The sequence below is a fragment of the Protopterus annectens genome, chromosome 10.part0 (genome assembly GCF_019279795.1).
Source record: "Protopterus annectens isolate FY-2018-M chromosome 10.part0, PAN1.0, whole genome shotgun sequence".
In the NCBI taxonomy this organism is placed as follows: Eukaryota; Metazoa; Chordata; order Ceratodontiformes; family Protopteridae; genus Protopterus; species Protopterus annectens.
This window is the reverse complement of record NC_056744.1, coordinates 364,824,901-364,847,866: the sequence shown is the minus strand read 5'-3', so window position 1 is coordinate 364,847,866 and position 22,966 is coordinate 364,824,901. Positions and strand designations below refer to the sequence as shown.

The window sequence follows — 22,966 nt, the reverse complement described above, 5'->3', positions numbered from 1 at the left end:
CAAAAAATGGATGGCCTGCAGATGATGTTCTATTAAACATAACTGAGCAGGACGATTCAGGTGACGGTTCTGCGGTTTCACTGGGTGAGATGGTAGATGCCCATCCTTAGCAATTCCAAAAGAATTAAGTGGAAAAGGAACCAGGTGTCACAGAAGAAAAGAAAGAGCAGTGACAGAAAGTAAAAGAAAAAGAAAGCAGCAACAAACTGTGAAGGTGTCTGGTTTTGTGGCTGCAGATAATACAGTAACTACAACACATTTAGCAGTTACACCAGCAACAAATTAAGTAAAACTGTTTTTAGAAGAGCATCTGTGAGAATAAGAACAAAAAATGACACTGTAATAGACAGATATTATGTATGGATAATTTAGTAACTGTTCTGGGTTTTAAAGCTCAAGAAATTTGGTCTTTTATACATACTGGGACACAGACTTTATGACTTATGTGAAACTGATGAAGAAATGTCTATAACTGTGTAAGAATCAGAAATTCCTTTTTCTGTTGAACAATTAGTTGTTTTCTGGTAGTAATTTCAATGTTATAAAAAGTGCTACCTACCACTGAGACTGAATAAAACTTTTGAAGCAAGATCAGCATCCGTGTGCTTGGTCTGCCTAGATGAAATATTGATTTGTCAAACTATCATTTATAGATTTCCTATTGAATACATATTTTTCCCCAGAGGTACCCGGTACGGCAGAACCACAGCTGTGCCATCGAGCACTACAGTTTTTAACAGCTTATTACAGAGGAGCCACTCCATCTTCCGACTAAAACAGGGCCAAAAGCACAGACACCCAACCACCCAAGTAGCCTGAGGAGTTAGAAGAACCCAAACTCCTAGACCACTCCTCCATTGGGGGATTAGCGAGATTTGCTAAACTTAAAAAAAAATTTCTGACAACTTTAGAGTACTTTCAGAAAATGTTAGTAATATCATAAAGAAAGGATATGGATACTAGAATTGTGTGCGATTCCTGAAAAGTGAAGCAACACTGCAAACAGAAACATTTGGGGGGGGGGGGGTGTTAATATAATATGGAACTTAGGAAGTGAACGCTGTTCTGGAGTGGTTGTGTTATATTAAAAAAAGTGAAAATACAAGATGTAAAGTGGGTAAAGATGGGAAGGTTAACTGTTATGGATGTGAGGTGGAGAGAACAGGTTTTCAGAATTATAACACTGTATGCATATAACTAGCAAGGAAAGATGTGGCTGTTAACATGAAAATTACAACTGCAGGGGACTTCGTGATTTGGGGGACAATATAAAAAGAATGGGAAAGATGTAAAAAGTACAGAAAGTGAAACAAATTCGTAAATTAGCTGCGTGGAACAAAAATCAGTGGACTTGCAGAAGGGACCACTTGGATCATTTTGTAATATCAGAAAGCTTGAGGGTTGCAGATGGTTGTTGGTCTTTTGGCTTTTCCCAGTTAGGGGTCGCCACAGCGGAACTCCGGTTCGCTAATGATTGGCAGTAGATTTTCATGAATGCTGAGGTGCCAGCTTGACATTTAACCTCCAAAGGCACGCCCATTTACGCATGTCTTTCGAAGGCCCACCCAACTGCGGGGAGGACATGCAAACTCCACACAGAAAGCACTCCCAGCAATTGAACGGGAGAACCTCTTGCTGTGAGGCAACAACGCTACCGCTGCACCACCGCGGAACAAAAATCAATGGACTTACAGAAGGGGCCACTTGGATCTGAAATTGATTATTTTGTAATATCAGAAAGCTTGGGGGTAGCAGATGGGGATACGGCTGTGACAGGTTTTTCAGACCGTATAGCAATATGGATGGAAGTAATAGACTAGGGAGTATATTAAAACAGGAAACAGAATAAAAATAAATGAGAAATTACAAGATGAAACTGAAGAGTGGAAAATACTGCAGTTACTGCATGATCATATCACTATGCATGACTTCTACAAAAACTGGTCGGAATGGTGGACTGAATTTAAAAAGAAAAAACAAAGTGTTTTTCAATGGCAGGATGATGTAAAAAAGGAAAAGAAACCAAGTTTTGGAAAATGTATAAAAACAAAAGAACTGAGAATACAAGGCAGTACTATGATAGAGAAAAAATATATAACAAAACAAAGCGTTACTGTTTAGGCAGAGATACTATTTATAAGGGAGGAGGTATGTGCATATTTGTGTAGAACAGTAAAAGGAAGGCATTAGTATAATGTGGAAAATGAAAACTATAAAAGGAGAGGTAAAAAGAACAAGAACAAATTATTTGTAGTACAGTACGTGGATCTATGTATAAGAGTAAAACAAGAAGAAAAATAATAGGGCAATGGAAAAAAATAAAACAAGGAAGACTGAGAAAGTATTACTGAATTGGATGAGGTACTTAGGAAACTAAATGCCAATTCACTATCAAACCCCGATAATACAGGATATGGAAATGTACAAGAAATTAATGGATTAGAAAAAAATATTTTGTAAATGTACTGAATGAATGGTAGAAAGGGTTTATGAAGAGTTGTGCACTTTGACATTAAAATGCATATGAAACAAAGATGAGACAATGAAATACCCATCACATTAAAAAATGTGTTACTGGTTGTGACAGACATTGTAGATAAGTAAAAGAGAGGTGAAACTTACTGTAGGTTATATAAGCAACGCATTTCATACAGCAGAATATGATGCTTTGGGGGTTTTATGGAGAAGCATGGAACAGACAACAGAATTAGGAGCATGTGTATATCAACATATGAAAGTAGAGTGAAAGTGCTAGTAAATGTGTATTGGAGTAAACAAATATGCATGAAGACAAGGATGTCCCAGGAGGGGGATATTGTTTTCACTGGTTATATATGAAGTGTGGTATAAGACAAGGATGCCCCAGGAGTGGAATATTGTTTTAACTGGTAATGAATGACACAGGGAGTGAAGCATAAATACAAGATGCTAGACATGCGACGCAAAAGGATGTGGCGATTTCAGTAGCCTTTGACATGCACAGACGACGCAAAAGGATGTGGCGATTTCAGTAGTCTTTGACATGCGCAGATGATGCAAAAGATGTGGTGATTTCAGTAGTCTTTGACATGTGCAGAAGATATACATGTAGTTGCCAAGAACAAAATATGGATGAGGAAAGTGTTGGTTTATCTAAATGGATGTTTAAAGGAGATGGGAATGACCATGAATACAGATAAAGGTAAGGGTTTGGGTGATATGTTGAAAATTGCAGGTGTGTATTTTTCATTGCATGAAGTGTCTTTGCTAGGGATAAAATTTGGGGAAAATGATGTAGTTATGATGCAGTGAGAGGGTTTGCTAAAAGAAATGAAAGAAATATGTCCTTTGTGGAGGTTATATAGATTACCACTCAAGAAAAAGTTTTATCTTGTGAATTCTGTTTTAATAGGAGAAACAGCATATATGTCACATGTTTATACGATCAGAAAATGTGAAAATGAGATTCTTTCATATGGGGTTCAAGATTAAACCCAGTGAAAAGAGGTGTGATGTACATGAGTGAAAATGAAGGGAGGCTGGGGTTACTAAATCCAATGCGATACCAGTTGGGTCACTGACAGACAGGTATGCAGATGTGGTACTACAGGCAGACTCTGAACAGGAACTTCAGCAAATAGTAGGATACTTAAATGCAAAACTGAAGGAAACACATGGGATGAAACAGCACAGACAAGACACCTGCATGGCAACAAACAAGGTAAACTCAGATGCTGATGTATGGGACAGAAGGGAAAATAAAGGAATAGATGAACACCAGTCATCTGGGACGGGTAACAGAGGAAAAAAAAAGTCTGAAAAAGGAGATCAAAGCTAGAATCACAGGTGCTGCAGTCATCTAACACTGAGTGTTAGGGGTACTCAGTGACATACGAATACCAAAGAAGCTGAAAAGTACGGTGTGCAAAATAGTGGTGCAACCAGTACTACTTGTATGGTACAAAAATCTGGGCAGTGAAGGCTGAGTAGTTGAGGAAGTTAAAAGTGACAGATGAAATGCCTGAGGAGGGTGATAGGATGCACACTGTGATAAATAAATAAGTGAGACCACCACCAGAGCAGAGTAGCTCCAGTTGCAAAAGTCAAGGAAAACAGATTATAGTGGTTTGGTCACATGGGCAGGAAAGGAAAAGAGAGAAAGAGAGAGGCAGGAGAAGAGAAGAGGAGAGGAGGACATCAAGCCAAGATGAGATGGATAGACTGCTTGAAGAGAAGAACTGTGACAGTCATGACAGACTAATCGAAGAAGGCAGGAGAGTAGCAATGAATTGAGAAATGTGGCGACAGCCAACACCCCACACCAACTACATGTAGATAAATGGGAAACAGCGGGTTGATGATGTAGTAACTTTGTGAAGCACTGTAATCAATTGAAAGACATCACTTCCAGCATGTTCAACTGCTCATTCAGCTTAGGCTGCAAGATTACAATGCTGCACAATTTAAGAATTAGAAAACCAAACACAGCTCTAGATTTTTCAATTGGAAACACTTTAAAATGGAATAAATGTTGCACTGTTAATTAACGGCAATGATTTTTTTCACTTTTTGCATACCAAACAAAATGTTTCAGTAACCAACATTGCTTCACAGCACAGTTGTCCAGTTTCAGGGGTACCTTCTCCAGTCAGCCTGCATGCCCCTTCACTGAAATCTTCAGTTTCCTAAAAGACAAGCTGGCATGTGGAGTCAACCATGTAACTTGCCTGTAACTTCAAATACCATCCTTCTTGTTCCAAATAGGACATTCGGTACTTTCCAGCCAAGGTACCTAGTTCATAGGTGTGTACTAGGCTAATGGCCCAGGGGCCTTTACAGCCCAGCCATAGGATTACCCTGCCATTGTGCCACCCGACCTTAGTTCCCAGCGCCGGTCGAGTAGAGCCACTGGAGTTATCCCCGGGGTGAATTTTCTATTTCCCATCCACTCATCAATATTTCTCTTGAAGACGGTCAGCGAGGTGCTCTGCTTGACATGTATGGGAAGTCTATTCCATAGGATGAACAGTCTCTGGGTTATGAACCTGTTCCTCCAGTACGTTCTGTTGACTGTGGTAATGAGGTTGAGGTCTCTGGAGCGTGTGGTACAGAGGGATTGGGATGTCTTTAGATGTAGCATTCCTAACAGAACTGGGTCCAACATGGCTTTGTGAGTCAAGCAAATTTCGCCTCTAAGTAGGTGATATGACAGAGAGAGAATAGTTGGAATTTTTGAGTCTGTCCATATAGGACAAGTGTTTAAGGCCTAGGATCCTCTTTGTGAGGTACTTTTGCGGCCTCTCCAGTTGTTGCAGGTGTCTAGTGAGGTACATGCCAAATGGGACATTGTACTCGAGGATTGGCCTAATGAGGGAAGAGTAGAGGGAGACAATGACCTCTTTCTTCCTGGATGCAAAACCCTTAGTAATGAGATGTGCCACATAGGACTTTCTAACCCTATTTCTAACCCTATTGGCAATGGGGTGATCAAAAGAGAGGTTGCTGTCAACCTGTGTTCCCAAATCTCTTATAACACATTCTGTGCTCAGTAGACTACCATCGACGTGGGTTTTTCCCAAAGGGGATGATGACATTTTTTTGACAATGAGCTCAAGGCCATGGTTCTGACACTAGTCGTTGGTCTCAGTGACGCCATTCTGTAAGAGGTCAACATCACTTGAAGAGTTAATAATAGCTTCCAACTTGCAACTGTCTGCGAACTTTGTCAGCCAGAGTCCCTTCATGTTGGCCTGGACTTCAAAGGAGTAGAGACCAAACAGGAGCGGACCCAGGACCAAACCCTGTGGGACTCCACTCATGACTAGTCGGCAGTCTGACTTGGGAGTCAGCTACTTTCACACTGTGGGTTCTGTGAGCCAATTTGCAACTCACCTAGTGATATAAGGGTTGATGCCTAGCTTAATGAGTTTTTCTATGATTCCAGAGTGGGGAATGGTATCAAAGGCCTTGGCCAGATCAAAGTAGGCTGTATGAACCACCTTGCCTTCATCCACAATCTGGGACTGACTCAAAGAAGTTGACCAAGTTGAGCAGGCATATCTACCCTTCACAAAACCAAACTGTGTGGGATCCAGAGTTTGGAGATTCCCTATATATCCTTGATTATTAGGTCCATGATGATGTGTTCCATAGTTTTGCATATCAGACTAGTCAGGCTAATGGGGCGATAGTTCCCAGGGTCTGTAGTTGCTCCTCCTTTGTGAGGAGGGATTACTGTAGCAGTGCGCCATTCGGTAGGGACAAAGCCTGAAGTGAGGCTGTGAATGAACAGGGCACAGGTGAGGTGCCAGTTCCCTCTGCAGTTCATGTAGAACACAGCCAGGGATATTGTCAGGTCCCATAGAAGCTGTATTCTTGGCCTTGGACAATGCTGTTTTAACCTGTACAGCAATAATACTGGGTGCCTGGCAATTTACTGGTATTGTGATTGTGCCAACTTTACCCCCCCCCCCACCAAGGGACTAATCTGTTGGCCAGTATACTGGCAATATCTGTTGGCTCAATATAGGAGGTACCATTGTGCAGTAGCTCAGAGCAAATCTGGGCATTGCCATGGGGATTCTTTACATAACTATAGAAGGCCTTGTGGTTATCTGCTGCAATTCTGTTTTCATAACTAGCTTTAGAGAATTTGATGAGGGATCTCAACTTTTTGTTGAGGCCGATAAGGGTTTTTTTCCAGTCTTGGGTCTTCACCTTATTCCGCATCAATTTCCTCCTTCTGTTGTAGAGTTTGTTTATGGAAAGGGACTACCAGACTGGCTTTTCTTTTTATTATTTTTTTTTTTTTTTGAGGAGAGCATCTTGGTTCTAACTGGGTATGGCGAGATCCATGTATTTGTGTACGTGTTCGTACAGTGCATTGGTGTATGATTCGGTGGTTATGCAACTATTCTCCATTTGTATGGGTGCCGTGAAGTTAGCCACCTCTGTTTTTAGGAGCCCAAAGTTAGCTTTGGAGAAGTTTTTCATGGTGGTTACTTTTGCAGGGGGGGGGGGGATTTCCAAGGTTCTTAGTTTGTGGTCAGGTCTAACCAGGGAGGAGTTGACAATTGATTTAGAGCAACGGTTGCCCATGTTAGCAATGACCAGATCAAGGATGTTGCTACCTCTAGTGGGGGTAAGAACAAGCTGGTCCAGGGCATTGGAATTAATGAATCCCAGGCAACGTTGGGCAAGTTTATTGGTGCATGAGTAGTTTTCCCAGTTAATGGAGGGATAGTTGAAGTTGCCCAATATGAGAGTGTTAGGTTGGACACTAATATTCTTCAGGGTGCTTAGGAACATGGAGTGCGAGTCTTGGGACATGGATGGGGACCTATAGCAGACTGCAACTTGAATCGCTGTCTTACCCAATGTTAGCTGCACCTGAAGCATCTCTGAATGCGTTATGTTGGGCTACCAGTCTGGTGGTATGCACAACATTTATGAATATGGTAACACCACCACCTTTGGGGCTTCGGTCCAAGTTCTGGGGCCAAAAGGTGTGGAATGAGTTATAGCCTGCTAGTGCAGGGGTACTTTCTGCTGCCTTGAACCAGGTCTCTGTTACAGCACAAATGTCGATGTTCTCCATTTTAAGGAGTGATTTGAGCGAGTGCATCTTGAGACTTTGACTTCTAGCATTTGCATTTATTTGTAGCTGTTAATGGTGGTAACTTGGTCTTTGAACACCGCCTAAAAATCTTTAATTAAAACACGGTATTCAGCTTGACAGTAATGCTCCCATTTATTACACTCTCTCTCACTCACTTTAAATAGCATGGACAGTCTACTTGATCTCACCGACTTTTTTCGGAAATGAGATGCAACCCTGAAAAGAACAATTTCTCACAATTCAGTTGTCCACCTTGCTGAAAGTGTTTGTAATCAAACCATTCTGGCCATACTGCCTTAACTGCTCATAATCTGTTTTTTTATACAAGGTGTTATGTGCTTTTGATTTGTTCTCATTCTGCCAGCATTCTTAGTGTACCATCAAGTGTGCTAGTCTAGTAGGCTTACACTGACTGTGCATTTATAACTTGCATTTAAATGTGCTAGCTGCTTTCATGCTTTACAAATGTATAACTGGACTACTTTTTCCCTCTGAACTATCCCATACTAACCTCCTGACTCAGCTCTCTCCAATATCCTCCATTCCTTTCTCTTTTTTACCCCATTTCATCCTCTTCTCTTGACTGTCCCTTATCTGTTTCCGCTGGACTCTTTCTTCTTGTATAACCTGGGTCTCTCTTTCATAACAGCTCACTCGGGTCCAACAAACTGCTGCTGCTCCCCCCTGGGTCTCTCTTTCACAACAGCTCACTCGGGTCCAACAAACTGCTGCTGCTCCCCCCATTCAATCAAGTAAAGTGGCCAGACCTCTTTGTCCTACCCAAAGGAAGGAATCCAGTGACTACCAATTTATTTCTCACCTTCGGTGACCTCTACACTGACTGCATGTATGTGTACCATTTTACTTTAAGGACTTAAGGAGCAGTGGTGTGTACAGTTTATTCTCAGCAGTGTGTGCACTGGCAGAACTAAGCAGTCTGCCCCCCCCCCCTTGTAACTCTCCTTCATAGTTCTAGGTGCTATGCAGTCAATAATATCGCAGGCAACACCAATAGGTGGGAGCATACCCTCAATCTTTACAGATTCATATAACTTTTACTCATCGTTGCAACTCCTTCGATTTGTCCCTTCTACTTGCTGCTTGAATTTCCCTTTAGTTTAACCACAGAGCTCCTTGATATTAAAAACTTATCTTTAGGCTTTTCCAGCTGCTATCTGTGATTGGGACCAAACTTTCCACCGATTGTTTTCCTTTTGAAACTAGTTCTTCTCAGCTCTGCCCTCTCTGTTCACCCTTCGGGCTCACTGCGCTCCCCTACCCTGCCCCCATTTCTCACCCGCCCCCACTATCTCTACATTTATAGCCGCTAAGCCACTCCTACTCTACAATGAACCTATCCTACTCTACACTGAACCTATCACATCAAGCTCCTCTCTCCCACCCTGTTTACTATCTCCCCGTGACTAATTATACCAACTTATCTCCCCTGTATTATCCCAATCCCCTCCACCTCAGCACTTTCAATACACTACACCTTTACCTATCAACACACTAATACACTCACTCATATTATAAACTAACCTTTATCATGCTAACCATGTGTACCATACCTCAAAAGCCACTACTCATACTTCTTCCAGTCTCCCTCCATTTTCTATTCCACCTCACCTATCTCTCCACCCTACCATATTACCTCTACCCTCCACACTATACTGCCTACATTTCTCCCTACCTATATCCATCCAACAACTCTCTCCTCTTTAACAGAAATATTCTTATGACCTCAAAACTCACTTCCACCCCTCATATTCTTTATCCCCCCTTCTTCCTTACCTCAACCCTAACTCTAGAGCTCCTAGGAACTTCTGTCCTTCCTACTTAACCTAATCTGTACTCTCCTTTCTGGTGATATTCACCCTAATCCTGGACCTCCTGCCAATCTTAATTCCAACTGCTCTCCAACTCCTTTACCCTCTCCATACAAGTCTCTCCTTTTCACTACTATTAATACCCAAAGCCTCTGTAATAAACTACTCAAATTCCATGCTTGGCTCTCCCACAATCACCCTGACATTCTATGCCATTTCCAAAACCTGGCTCAATCCTAATCTGAAAACCTCACCCCACCCAACTACAGAATCATTAGAAATGACAAAGTCCATTGGAAAGGAGGTGGAGTAGCCCTACTTTTTCCTCCTAACAGTTACACCCTACACCAACCCTAAACCTCAATTTATAAATCACAGAAACATAGTGATAGCTGCCCTATACATTCCAGCAGGTAACAATATCCCCATACTTGAAGCTATTCTTTATTGGTTGTCATCCAATATTAGTAATGAAACAATTATCTTAGGAGACCTTAACATCAACTGGTCTTCTATACACTCAACCACCACCTCCCATAGTATAAACCTATACATTTTTTCTCAATTAATTAACTCTCCTACCAAGCCCACTAAAGACAACTCTTCAGGCACTATCCTAGACTGGATATTAGGTTCCCATCCCACCAACATCTCCGACAGTGGTATCCTGCCCGATTCCCTTAGCGATCACCTATCTGTCTTTGCACTTTGCTCTCCCCCCCCCATTCCTGCAACATAACTATATCTCAACCCATACTCTCACAAATTTTAACCCTCAATCCTTCTCCAACTGCTTAAAACAAATGAACTAGAACCCTCTGAGAACTCTTCCTCTTGATGTCACTGTTACTTCAATTCTTCCTTCATTAATATACTAAACAGCTCTGCTCCCTGTAGAACTAAGGCAGACGAATCCAAAATGGCCCCATGACTTTCCAAATATACCATAATCCTCACGCATACCTGTGATGAATCATGGAAACTCCACCAAAAACTACTCCCTTACCGAATATACATGACTTCTAAATTTAGTTAAACATATTGCCTCAGACAATAAATCCTATTACTCTAAGCTACAAAACAATCACAAATCCAACCCCAAGAAATTTTGGAGTTGTATAACTGCCCTCCTTAGTCCCTGCAGAAAAGATGACCCTTGCCAGACCCTAACAGTCCAGACCATACCATAGCCTTCCAATTTTAACTCCTTTACTGACTCAATAGCCAAGCTAACAACATCTTTACCTAAAAACCCAGCCCCTTCTACATCCCCCTCCCACTCCTCTCCTTCTGCCACCAATACCAGCCACCCCCACCCTCAAACCTATACCTGTTAACAAAAAAATCTCAAACTAAAACCATGTTCTAATGCACCTGACAATTTGCAATCCAACTTTCTCAAGTTAGCCCCTCTCCCCATCTGTATTCTAATCAACAGCTCCATCCAAGACTCCCATGTGCCCCTTCTCCGGAAAAAAATATTCATCATTCCCTTACACAAAGGAGTCAACAACACTGATATTTCCAGCTCCCACCCCATAGCCATTCTCTCCCTGAAAAATGTATTCACCTGCAACTCTTACCTTCTAGACAATCATCCCCTTACCCCAACACAACATGGTTTTAGACCCAGTTACAGTATCACCACAGCCCTCCTATCATTCCTTGACAACATCAACCACACTTGCGACTCAGGAAATATAGTATTTTCCCTTTTCTTAGACTTAACCAAGGCTTTCGATACCATTTCACATACCTTACTACTATGTAAGCACTCTCACCTTAATCTTTTTTCCCCAACTATCAACTGGCTTTCCATTTACCTCTCAAATGGGCAACAGACCGTTAAATGGAATCTGGTATCCATTAAATGGAATGGTACCTTCTCCTACTAAGATACCCTCATAGGTGTCCCCCAAAGTTCTATACTGGGCCCTTTACTTTTCAATATCTTCATAAATGACTTCTATCTTTGCATCCCAACTGCTAAACTTGTCCAATATGCTGACAACTCTACAATCATCTGCTCAGCTGAATCACTCCCCACACTCCTGCAAGTAACTCGGGCAGCCTTTACCAGCACCAAGGTTTGGATGCTTAACAATCACCTAGCTCTCATTGCATACAAAACCAAAATTATGATATTCACCCCATCTAAAAACACCAAAATAGACAAAAACTCCTTCTCTATTGTAAGCCAAAATATGACTTCAATTGAAGTACTCCCCATACCAAGCTTCTAGGAGTTCTTATCGATGAATAACTAAAGTCTGACATTCACCTTCAAACTAACATTAGAAAACTCACCAGAAACTTGGTATGCTTGGCTGCCATAATCACTATTTAACCTCAACTAAAAGTTACCTTCTCTAGTACCTACCTTCTCCCCTCGCTCATGTACGGGGCTCCAGTCCCTACCAATTTTCAAGCCACCCTTAAAACTAAATTGGTATCCTACTACAATAAAATGGCAAAGTTTGCTACAAGCGCCAAATCTTCCTCTCACCACTGTGGCTCATTAGACTCTTTAAACTGGGTAGAGCTCCCCAACCACCACTCTTCCATTCAACTCTCCACTGCCCATAAAGTCATCTTCAAGCCTTCTCAATGCCCATCTCTCTCTTCCACCTTTACTATGCACCTTCATGGATTGATCCCTTAGGTGTAATAATCAGAACTTACTTGAAGTGTATAAACCATTATGCACTCCTGGCCAGTTTCTTTTATCTTTCTCCTTAGCTCGGAAATGGAATCCTCGCCATAGCTACTCAGTACCTCTCTACTTTTAAAACCTTACTCCACTCTTATCTCTATCTTCCTAATGGAAGTGCTCCCGATCCCAGCATCCCACCCCTCCTAACATCTATGCTATACCTGCACTACCATCAAGTATACCTTCTCTAAACTCCACCTAACACAGACATCCTTCCTTCCCCCTTCTTACTCCTTTAATTTCTTACTCTCCCTCTTTTTTTCACTTTAAATATTATAGACTATCTACCACCTACAAATCTTAATGTGAAATGGACCATAAACCTATAACTTTGGCATATTATACAATCTGTTATTTTTTTTATAAAATTGCTTGTAATAACTCTGCTGATTTTTATACCCTGTATTAATCTTGATGCGATTGTTGATGGTATTGTTTCTGTATGTATGTATACGTATGTACATGGAGCTTTTCTCTCTGGGCCTCCATTGAAAAAGGGCTCATTTTGGCCCAATGGACTTTCCTGGTAACTGCAAATAAATTCAAATACAACTTCCTTTGTGATTCACTTTATAATGCAGATGTTCTAGAATGCAAATAAATAATTCTCACCCATACATGTAAGCAATTCCAAGGGAAGGGTGGCAGAATTTTCCAGTTCCTCACAGCTTTCATCCTGGCATGGTAGTACTGCCACCACTCTGGAATGGCCAGGGGCCTACATTTACCTATTGCTCTTAAATACCTCAAATATGAAATCATACACAATAATATTTTCAGTGGTAGCAGGCAATAAACACTAGCCACAACACTTTAAACGTGGATTAACTTTACCTAAATAATAACAGTGCAGTTACAGGTTATAAAAGCAAGGAAATAAAAGTGCACATAGAAGAATGGATTACTTAGTTGCACATACAGAAATAATTAAAGAAAACCTCTACCATAGAAATGGTCACCTCAACATCATCTAAGCAAAAAGAAGACAGACCAAACACTACGCTTAACTATGTAAACACAATTCAGGTACAAAGTGGTGATCCTCAAAACTCTGAAAGAAGCTCCTGTCAGCACTCTCAAAAGTTATAAATCTCATCCTTGAGCCTAACCAGGTTAATCTCAGCGGACAATATGGCCTGAGCTCCTACTTAACCTAAGCCTCTCTACTGTTACAGTCCTGAAGCCTTGAAAACCACATTGTAGCATAACTGCACAAGGGATCATGCCATTATAACCTAACTGCACAAGGACGATCTCAACAGACCCTGATATCAGACCAGGTATCATACGCCTCATACGCATGGCTACAGCACATACATTTTCATCAGACCTCATTAACCTGGATAACAAAAATATGTTAACCCTGGACCCTCACCAATCTGAGTTTATCACAAGAAGGTCCTTCTTTTTAACCTCCATATCTTTAAAAAAAAAAAAAAAAAAAAATAGTGGTTACACAATACATACAGCGTATATGGACCTGATCAAAGCCTTTGACATCCTCCATGCAGCAATTACTGACAAACTTAAATATATTATTATGTTGTGCAGTTGCTAGCCATCTGACAGTACTAAGGATTAGAGTCACAAATGACACTACTGAAAGTGGATACCACAGGATTCAGTGTTGGGCCCTCTCCTATTCGGTATCTTTTTTTTATACCTTCAGGGCAACACTCCTAGCTTATGGTTATCCAAGTTTGCAGATGACTGTAAATTAGGAATTGTTATTCACTTTACCACTGACTCACAACTACTCCAACATGGGTTAGACCATGTTAATTGGTTTAAGGACAGCAGCCTCAAATTAAACATGAAAACAATGTAGTATAGTTAATTTTGGTGATGCCCCATACCACATAGGGGGCACAAACCTGCAATCATTCTTGTTGATCTTTCGGCTATCATGTTAACACAGCAGTTAGAAGGTCTTCTAACTGGTTCATCTAATTCTAGATCCATTTGTATCTCATCAGATCAATTACTGATTATAATGCCACTTCTGGCATGTATTTATCTAAATAAAACAGTGTAAGAAACTTCTCTGTGTGGAAGATTTTCAGTCCATATATTTCTAGTTAATCACTGTATATTAATCAGATCAGACAATAGTAGTAGAAGTAGCGAACGTAAACTCGTCTTAAGTCAAAACAAAACAAAAGGTATTAATAGAAAATATATAATTGTACAGCATTACTAAGTATTCGAAAGTAATCCAAGCAAGACAGGCAGTCCCAGTCGAAAATCCTTTATTTATTAAGTAAAGGATTTTTGACTGGAAACAGACTGCCTGCCTTGCATTACTTTCGAATACTTAGTAATGCTGTACAATTATATATTTTCTATTATTACTTTTTGTTTTGACTTAAGACGAGTTTACGTTTGTTATTTCTACTACTATTGTCTGATCTGATTAATATACAGTGATTAACTAGAAATATATGGACTGAAAATCTTCTACACAGAGAAGTTTCTTGCACTGTTTTGTTTTTGGACCCACTACACTTTAGTGGGTTGTTTTGAGACTTCGGGAATACCACGGAGATTACTTGTTATTTATCTAAATACAATCACTCAACTTGAGAGGCCTTGGAGGGTGTTAACTAAAGAGATCAATGGCCTCAAAAACCTTACCTATCAGGACAGACTGTCAGATCTCTCTCTCTCTAAACTCAATTTCTTATAGACTTCTCCGTGGAGATCCATGTCTAGCCATTTGAGCCATGAAAGATTCAACCCTCTTTGATCTTCCAGTCCTTCACAGGACAAAAGCTTCCTCAAATACCATGTTAAAGGAACTAAACATTGATAAATAGATATCCCCACATCTGGAACAAACTTCCACCTATCAAGTACAATAGCACCTTCAAGCTAAAACTAGACAAACAGACAGAGCAGGGAAGAATGTGAGGCTTGTACTACTCTCTTTAAGGCTGTAGGGAGCATCTGAATATGGGTTACCAGCTAGGCTTGCAATGGTCTGCAAAGTAATTGCCTAGTACTTGCTTATGAGGCATTACATCACGTCCCCTAGAAGAAAGCATTGACTCAGCTTTGTATTAGCAAAAGTAACTAAACTTGTTCTACCACCTGTAAAGGACAAGATCTTAACTACACCAGTCCAGAGATTAGATAGCACCAATTCACAGAATATCAGCATACATCTCTTAGCTGTATGCATTGTAATGTCTGCTTTCTTTTCACAGTTCTAGTCAGCTGCTACTTTGAAGTGGACTGTGATTTCATTTTAAGACCTGTTATGCTAGCACAGGAGATGCATACGGTACATTTTCAAACAAATGCATGCATGCATTTTCATTCTTATAATCCCCTTTTAAATTTACAAGAGAAACAGTCACTCTGTTACTAGTATGACACAAGAAACAAAAATACATAACATTAAAAAGTTTTTTTAGCCTGCCAAAAGATGTAGCACCATTATTTTCAAGCAAGTCTTCTGGATGCAACCCTCAAGAAGCAAAGCTTGAGACAAGGGTGCAGTCATTTCATGCGTTACCAATTCCTTTTCTAGATAGACCGTCTGCATATCATTAGCACTACCATTTTGACATTGGATAGTCATGCTAATAGGACTGCATGGTTAAACTCCATCTAAAAAGCCTCTATGCACTCATTGACAGTACAACCTTTTAAAATGGCTGCATAGAGAATTTCTATACCTCACAATAGTACAATGTACCTGAGGTGTTGATCATCAACCCCTACTTGCAGCAACACAAACAAGTATGCACAAAAATTACACATGTCCTGAGGTACAGCTCTCAAATGTCCCCAATTTTACTTCATTAATTTTTGCCCCTGTTTTGATTCTCTGGTATATCACTGAGGATTACACTTGGTCAACAATAAAAAATAAATCCTCTGTACCAAGAACACACACATCTATATAAACAAATAAGCATAGAGGTTTTATCACCTTTACTGTTTCTTTCTACTACATTACTACTCAGTCAGTATTACCACATATTTTATTTTATCCTTTGTTGACCAGGTTAGTCTCACTAAGCTACTAGCCCCCTTTTCACAGAAACCCAAGGTAGTATTTATACTACTAAGGGAAATTAGGGGAACTTCCCTGATGCCCTAGCCAGCCCTTTTCGATACATGCCATGGATCATTTATAGTCATCTGAGCTACCACCTACTAAAGCATATGGGACCTTCGTTTAAAGTCTCATCCAAAGAACGACACACTCAGGAGTGCAGCTCCCCTTATACTGCACAGCACTGCACTGTCATCAATCAATATACCCAGTGTGGGAATAGAACTCAAAGCTTTCTGCATCAAAGGCAGTTATGTTACCTCCTGTGCCACTAACGCGGACATTAAAATTTCTGATTCTTAAGAAAATGGGTGCTAATGTAAAATCTGCTGTTCTAAGTGAAGTTAAGCAATATTTAAACAATATACCTAATTCTGAGCCTTTGTCCATCATTATTTTTGACTTTGTTCCCAATTCTGTGTCCTGACAGTATACTGTTTTTGATGCATAGCTTCCTAGCCTATTACTAGTTTGAAGCAGTTGTGTGTCCTTTTTAACATCAATTTGTCTGTCTCTCGGTAAGTCAGTGATATTGCAACAAAATGAGTTATATCAGATCAGACCCACTACTGCCTGTTCAGAACATGGTTGACTATAACTACATGCAGTAATAAAGTTTCAATGTTTACCATATACACAATTTTAACTGCTTTAAATTTACACTTAAAGCATCACTTAGCAATGTCAAATAATGTCCTATCTGTATAACGAGGATTATGGGGACTTGCTGCAACTTGTAAAAGACAAGTGCAGGACATCGGCAAAACACAGTGTTAGCAGATGCACAGCACTAAGTCCCTCCTAAACCCTGCCCACCACCCAACACCCGGTGACGTGTTTGAATAATAAAGAAATAAAGATGTCATGGTATGTCTTCACTTGCCTCATGAATATTCTTCAGGTATTCAGCACGTTGGCTTGAAGGGGCACTACAATTCAATAATGGTAAAGAAACAGCACTGTAACTGGAACTACTACTAATGAAAGACACTGTGTATGATGTAAGCAGTGAGCTGTTTATTAAAATAGATTTGTGCATTAAGAAAAAAGGTTGTTACATGGCACGCATACCTCTCAGCTGTCTCCAACTTACCCTGATCAGGTTTATGTTACTAAACAATTTCATTAAGAAATGCCTGAGTTCCACCACAGACAGATGTTATTACCTTACCTTGGTCCACATTTTACAGGACTAGGGTTAGGTTTAGCTCTAATCCTATCCCTAACATTAGGGTTAGGCCTAGGATTAACCCCAATCTTAACTCTAAATCGACTGTTGGCTCTGTAAAATGTGAACCAAGGCAAAGTAATAACCTCTTTTGCTGTGGGAACCCATGTGTACAGCATTGATTTCAATATCAATATCCCGGTCAACAAATGTAAAATAAATAAATAAATAAAATAAATATATGTTAATCAGCTATCAATGCATGCGTGATGTCACTGTCAAATCTGCATGGCAATCAATCATGCATAATTTGCATACATCAAAGCTGTTTGGCATGTCGATCACACAAGCCACATTTAATCTGTTACGGACTGTGGATCTACAGTTGCTAAGAACTTGGTCTGTCACAAGTGCATGTACCAGGAGGAAATTTCGGGTAGAACCTAAACCAAACCCATATTAATTTATGGTAATTGCCACATCTAACAGAAATATTTCTGTACGCTCTGCATCCTTAAAAAACAGAGACTAGAAATGTCAGTACATGATTTGATAAACCTGCACAGACAGTCGCTATCCAAGTTCATGCATTTACCTTTAAGCTGCTTCAGCCTTTTCAGCTCCTCATCCGAGAAACCAGCCCAGCCAGCCATCCTGCTGCCCCGGAACCAAGGCAACGAAGCAACATCCAATCCAAGACCCCCAAGCAACCACTGAACAACACCAACCTACGTTCAGAAACCCCTAACCTCAGCAGCTCATCTTGATGCTGAGCTCGGTGCCACGTGAAGGACCCCAAGCAGGGGGCCTTCAGCTAGCTGTGGGACTACCTTGAATACCGCTTGTATAAAGTACTCTCAAACTGTGAAATATTTTCATTCCATTTTCACTTGGCTAAAGAATAGTTTACACAGTTACTACAAGTATCAGCATATTCTTTCATCAGGTGTTATGTTACTGAATATATTAAATAATATTACTGGAAGTCTCAGGCCTTCTATCCAGTTCCAAAATCTCCATGACAACAGGTGTCAAGGCTTAGCGCCTGGGAACGCGGAAGTAACTAGGGTAATTGGTAGGGAAATATTGTTTGCTTACTGTACGTATGTCTGTGTAATAGCTAAATTGGCAAGTTGCAAGTGAACGGATTCAACGACCCGTTTCAACCACGATCTCGGCCAGTTAGCGATAACGCAATACTTAAGTTATGTTCACAGTATATGAGCAGTAAAAGGGAATTGCATTCACTACGATCTACAGAAAACGCTAGTATGATAATGTTTTAAGTTCTCCATAATGAAAAATTCCAATCAATAGCAAACGAAGAGACCAAAAAAATCAGACTGCAGTTTGAAAAAACAAAACAGTAAAAAGTGTAAATAAAGGAGTGGTAGCCCCCAACATTAAAGCCATACTTAGCCCGACTCGAAACACTTGTAGATGGAGCAGTACCTTTTTAGATAATACTGTAGCTTTATTTTAAAAGAAAACAGTTCGATTGTGTTTCAAATGGGCGGTACAGTTCCAGAGAACAACTGCTATGTGCACCGACATTATGAATTTATAGGAGAAATAATATGTGAGCTGTCTAACTACATCTACCAGTAGCAGCAAAATATTGTGTTGGCCTAGGGGTTCTTATCCACTATTACTCAGGACACATATTTATAAGACTGATTCAATCTTAGATTTGACATAGACCGTAACAATAATACAGATTGTTGACTTTTTCATGTATTTCTTTTTTAATAATTTGTATTAATATATAATGTTTATGTAACTTTTGGAAGCAATCATCTATATATTGTATATATTTATAGTGTGTAGTTATGTAATTGAAAAACAATAAAAGACGAATTATTGGAAAAAAAAGAAAAATTTCTGTTACGTAGCGTAATTTACAGAATTTCTGGGGAAAAGTCCTATAGTCTCTCCAAGTGTGTGGGATGTCGCAGTACATAATGTGTATTTGTAGTTCAGTACTTTTGAAATTCTTAGTGCAAGAATTATGGACAAAGCCAAAAATAATGTGGGAACAAAGATTACAAATGATGGAGATATTAAATATTATTGTTATCAACTTAGAAATTTGTTGAATGCATTTTCTGAAGAACGAAAGGTTATTTGGTGACTTTTTTCCAGTAGAGCTATTAGGAACAGAGCAAAAATATGAGGCAAGAATTAGGACATTGTGTGAAAATCCAGACAGCTGTGAGGTATGTGGCAGAGGAGCACCCGCAATTGGTAGCTCGGGGATGGGGGGGGGGGGGGTTTATAACAGTTTGGGAATGTTTTAGCATACTTACCCCATCTTTATTGGCTTTGTATTAGAACATTACCCCACCACGATTTTCGCGCAAGAATGGGCGTGTCCTACACAATTGACAGAGCTGAGTGACAAGCCTGTGATGCAGATTATACAGTGAGATGGTGAATATCTATTGTGAGTATCCATTCTGTGGCCGTTTTTAAACACAGGCTTCATGCTTTTTATGTTATCTTTAATTAGAGTTACTATAGCTTTTAGTACACGCTATGTAAAAACAGAGATTAAATAAAGTTATTCTCATTTTCTACATTTATAAGTGTACCGTCGAAAGCTCCACATGTCCTGGGTGTCTGACTTGATTTGTCACTTTGTACTTAACCACATACTGTGTTGTAGGGTAAGAAGTGGGTCAGAAGGGCAGTATCCACAAGTTCCCGTTTTGCAGTCCATGCCCATAACCTGTGCATCCCCCTAACCTTTCTTTGGTTTAATGTTTGTCAGTAATTGCTTTTGCAGCTGCACCGCCCCACACACACCTTTCTTTAAGCATGTTTCTAGAGATAAAGCAACAAGCAATATTCTGAGGCAGTGGGACAATAACTACATACAATAAATGCAATAAAAAAGACCTCCCAGAAAGGTCGCCACCTGCACCTTTACAGATTACAAATTTTAAGTCCATGTAATAGTTTTTATACGTTCATAGGTTGGTATTAGGCTATTGGCCCTAGGGCCTATACAAGCCTAGCTATAACAATTCCCTGGCTATTTCTTCTCAGAATATTACCTGGTCCCCTGTCTAGCAGGGCGACTGACGTGATCCCCGGGGTGAATTTCCTATCTCCCATCCAATCGTCAAGGTTCCTTTTGAAGAGGACCAAAGAGGCGCTCAGCTTGACATTTATGGGCTGTCTATTCCAGAGTATGGGGAGTCTCTGGGTCAGGAACCTATCTCTCCAGCATATTTTGTTCGTTGTGATGACCAGGTTTAGATCCCTGGAGTGTGTGGCTTTGAGGGATTGGGATTTCTTTAAGTGTAGCATGCCCAACAGCTCTGGGTTTGACATGGCCTTGTATGTTAAGTAGAGATCGCTTCTAAGTAGGCGATATGCAACAGAGTATAGCTGGAGTTTTTTTAGACGGTCAGCATAAGGTATCTGCTTTAGGCTTGTCATTCTTTTAGTGAGGTATTTCTATGGCCTTTCCAGTTGTTGCAGATGTCTTGTGAGGTACGTACCAAATGGGGCGTTGTACTCTATAATGGGTCTAATGAGGAATGAGTACAATGGGACAATGACCTCCTTTTTTTTGGATGAAAAGCTCTTAGTGATGAGGCATGTCACATATAAGGGTTTCCTGACTCATATGGTTATCAAAGGTGAGACTACTGTCCACCTGTGTCCCTAAGTCCCTTATCACACTTTTGGTGTTTAGTGTACTGCCACTTATGTGGTAATTCATGAGTACATGGTTTTCCCCAAAGGGGATAACTATACATTTCTTGGCATTGAGCTTGAGCCCGTGGCTCTGGCACCAAGCATCTGTTTCTGTAAGGCCCTTTTGTAGAATATCCACATCATTTGGGGATTCAATAATGGCTTCCAGTTTACAGTCATCTGTGAACTTTGTTAGCCAGTGTCCCTTAGTGCTGGCCTAAACTTCAGAGAAGTAGATGCCAAACAAGAGCGGTCCCAGGACTGAACCCTGAGGTACTCCACTTGTCACTTGTCTTGAGCTGGATTTTGAGTCGGCTACTTTTACAGTGTGGGTTCTGTCAGTAAGCCAGTTGGCAACCCATCGAGTGACGTAGGGATTAATGCCCAGCTAGTACGTTTATCTATGATTCCAGAGTGAGGGATGGTGTCGAAGGCCTTGGCAAGGTCCAGATAGACTGTGTGGACTGCCTTGCCCTCTTCCACGGTTCTGGAGACTGATTCGATGAAGTCAATCAGGTTGAGGAGACAAGATCGGCCCTTTACTAAACCAAACTGGGTGGGGTCCAGTGTTTGAAGGTTGCCAATGTCTTTGTTTATAAGTTCCATGATAATGCGTTCCATGGCTTTGCAGATCAGGCTCGTCAGACTGCTGGGACGATATTTCCCGGGATCCAAGATGGATCCCCCCTTGTGGAGTGGGATGACTGAAGCTGTGCGCCACTCATTGGGCACGAAACCTGAGGTGAGGCTATGATTAAACATGATACTTAGTTGAGGTGCCAGTTCATTTTGTAGTTCATGTAGTACACAGCCCAGGATGTCGTCTGGTCCCATGGATGCTGTATTCTTAGCTTTGGAGAGTGCGTTTTTTATCTGTGTGGCTGTGATTACTAGAATTTGGCAATCTTTTGATATTGAGATGGGCCCTTTAGGGGGTGAGAGGGGGGGTGAAGTTGGCCCTGAATCGATCTGCCAGGATAATGGCAATATCCTTGGGATCAGTATATTTAATGCCATTCTGTTGTAGCTCAGAGCAGATCTGAGCATTGCCATTTAGATTCTTGACATAACTATGAAATGCCTTGTGGTTGTTCTTGGAAACTTTGGCAATTTTATTTTCGTAACTAGTTTTGGAGGATTTTATGAGGGATCTCAGCTTCTTACTGAGGCTGGTAAGGGAGTATTTTGCATCCTGGGATTTTCCTCTTTTCTGCAACAGTTTCTTCCTTCTGTTGTATAGTTTGTTTATGGCAGGGGACCACCAGATTGGCTTCCTTTTTTTGGAGGAGAGTGTCTTGGTTCTATTTGGAATGGCATTTTTCATGCATGAGTAGATGTGCTCGTACAGTGCCTTAGTGTAGGATTTAGCAGTCGAACTTTCAGTTCCCGTCTGCATGGGTGTCATGAAGTTTGTCACTTCTGACTTGAGTTGCATGAAGTTAGCTTTGGAGAAGTTTTTTATGGAGGTTTCCCTACTGGGGGTGGAGGTGGGATGTGGACATCAAAGGTGATTAGCTTATAATCAGACCTGACCAACAAGGGGGTGGCAACTGGTGTGGAGCATTGATCTCCCATGTTCGTAATGACCAGGTCTAGGATATTTGAGGCCCTAGTGGGACTATGGATTAGTTGATCCAAGGCGTTGGAATTTCTGAATTCCAACAACCGTTGGGCAAAGGTGTTGGTACCCGAGCAGGTTTCCCAATTAATGACAGGGTAGTTGAAATCACCCAGTATTAGGGTGTTTGGTTGTATCTTAATATTTTCCAGTATGTTTAAAATGTGGTGAGAATCTTGGGGCATGGTGGGGGATCTGTAGCAAGCTACAATTTGGATTGCAGTCTTACCTAGTGTTAGTTGCACCTGTAGAATTTCAGATGCATTGTGTTGG

The 22,966-nt window shown here is 40.7% G+C and overlaps 1 protein-coding gene across 1 annotated transcript in view; it reads right to left on the bottom strand.

Moving 5' to 3' along the window:
• GORAB (golgin, RAB6 interacting) overlaps positions 1-18,165 on the bottom strand; it is a 193,373-nt gene extending 175,208 nt beyond the window's left edge. Inside the window, exon 1 of the mRNA XM_044085272.1 lies at positions 17,966-18,165. Coding sequence (XP_043941207.1) covers positions 17,966-18,023 — 58 coding nt within the window. The 5' untranslated portion in view covers positions 18,024-18,165. The remainder of the gene's footprint in view (positions 1-17,965) is intronic.
• Between the last annotated feature and the right edge of the window lie 4,801 nt (positions 18,166-22,966).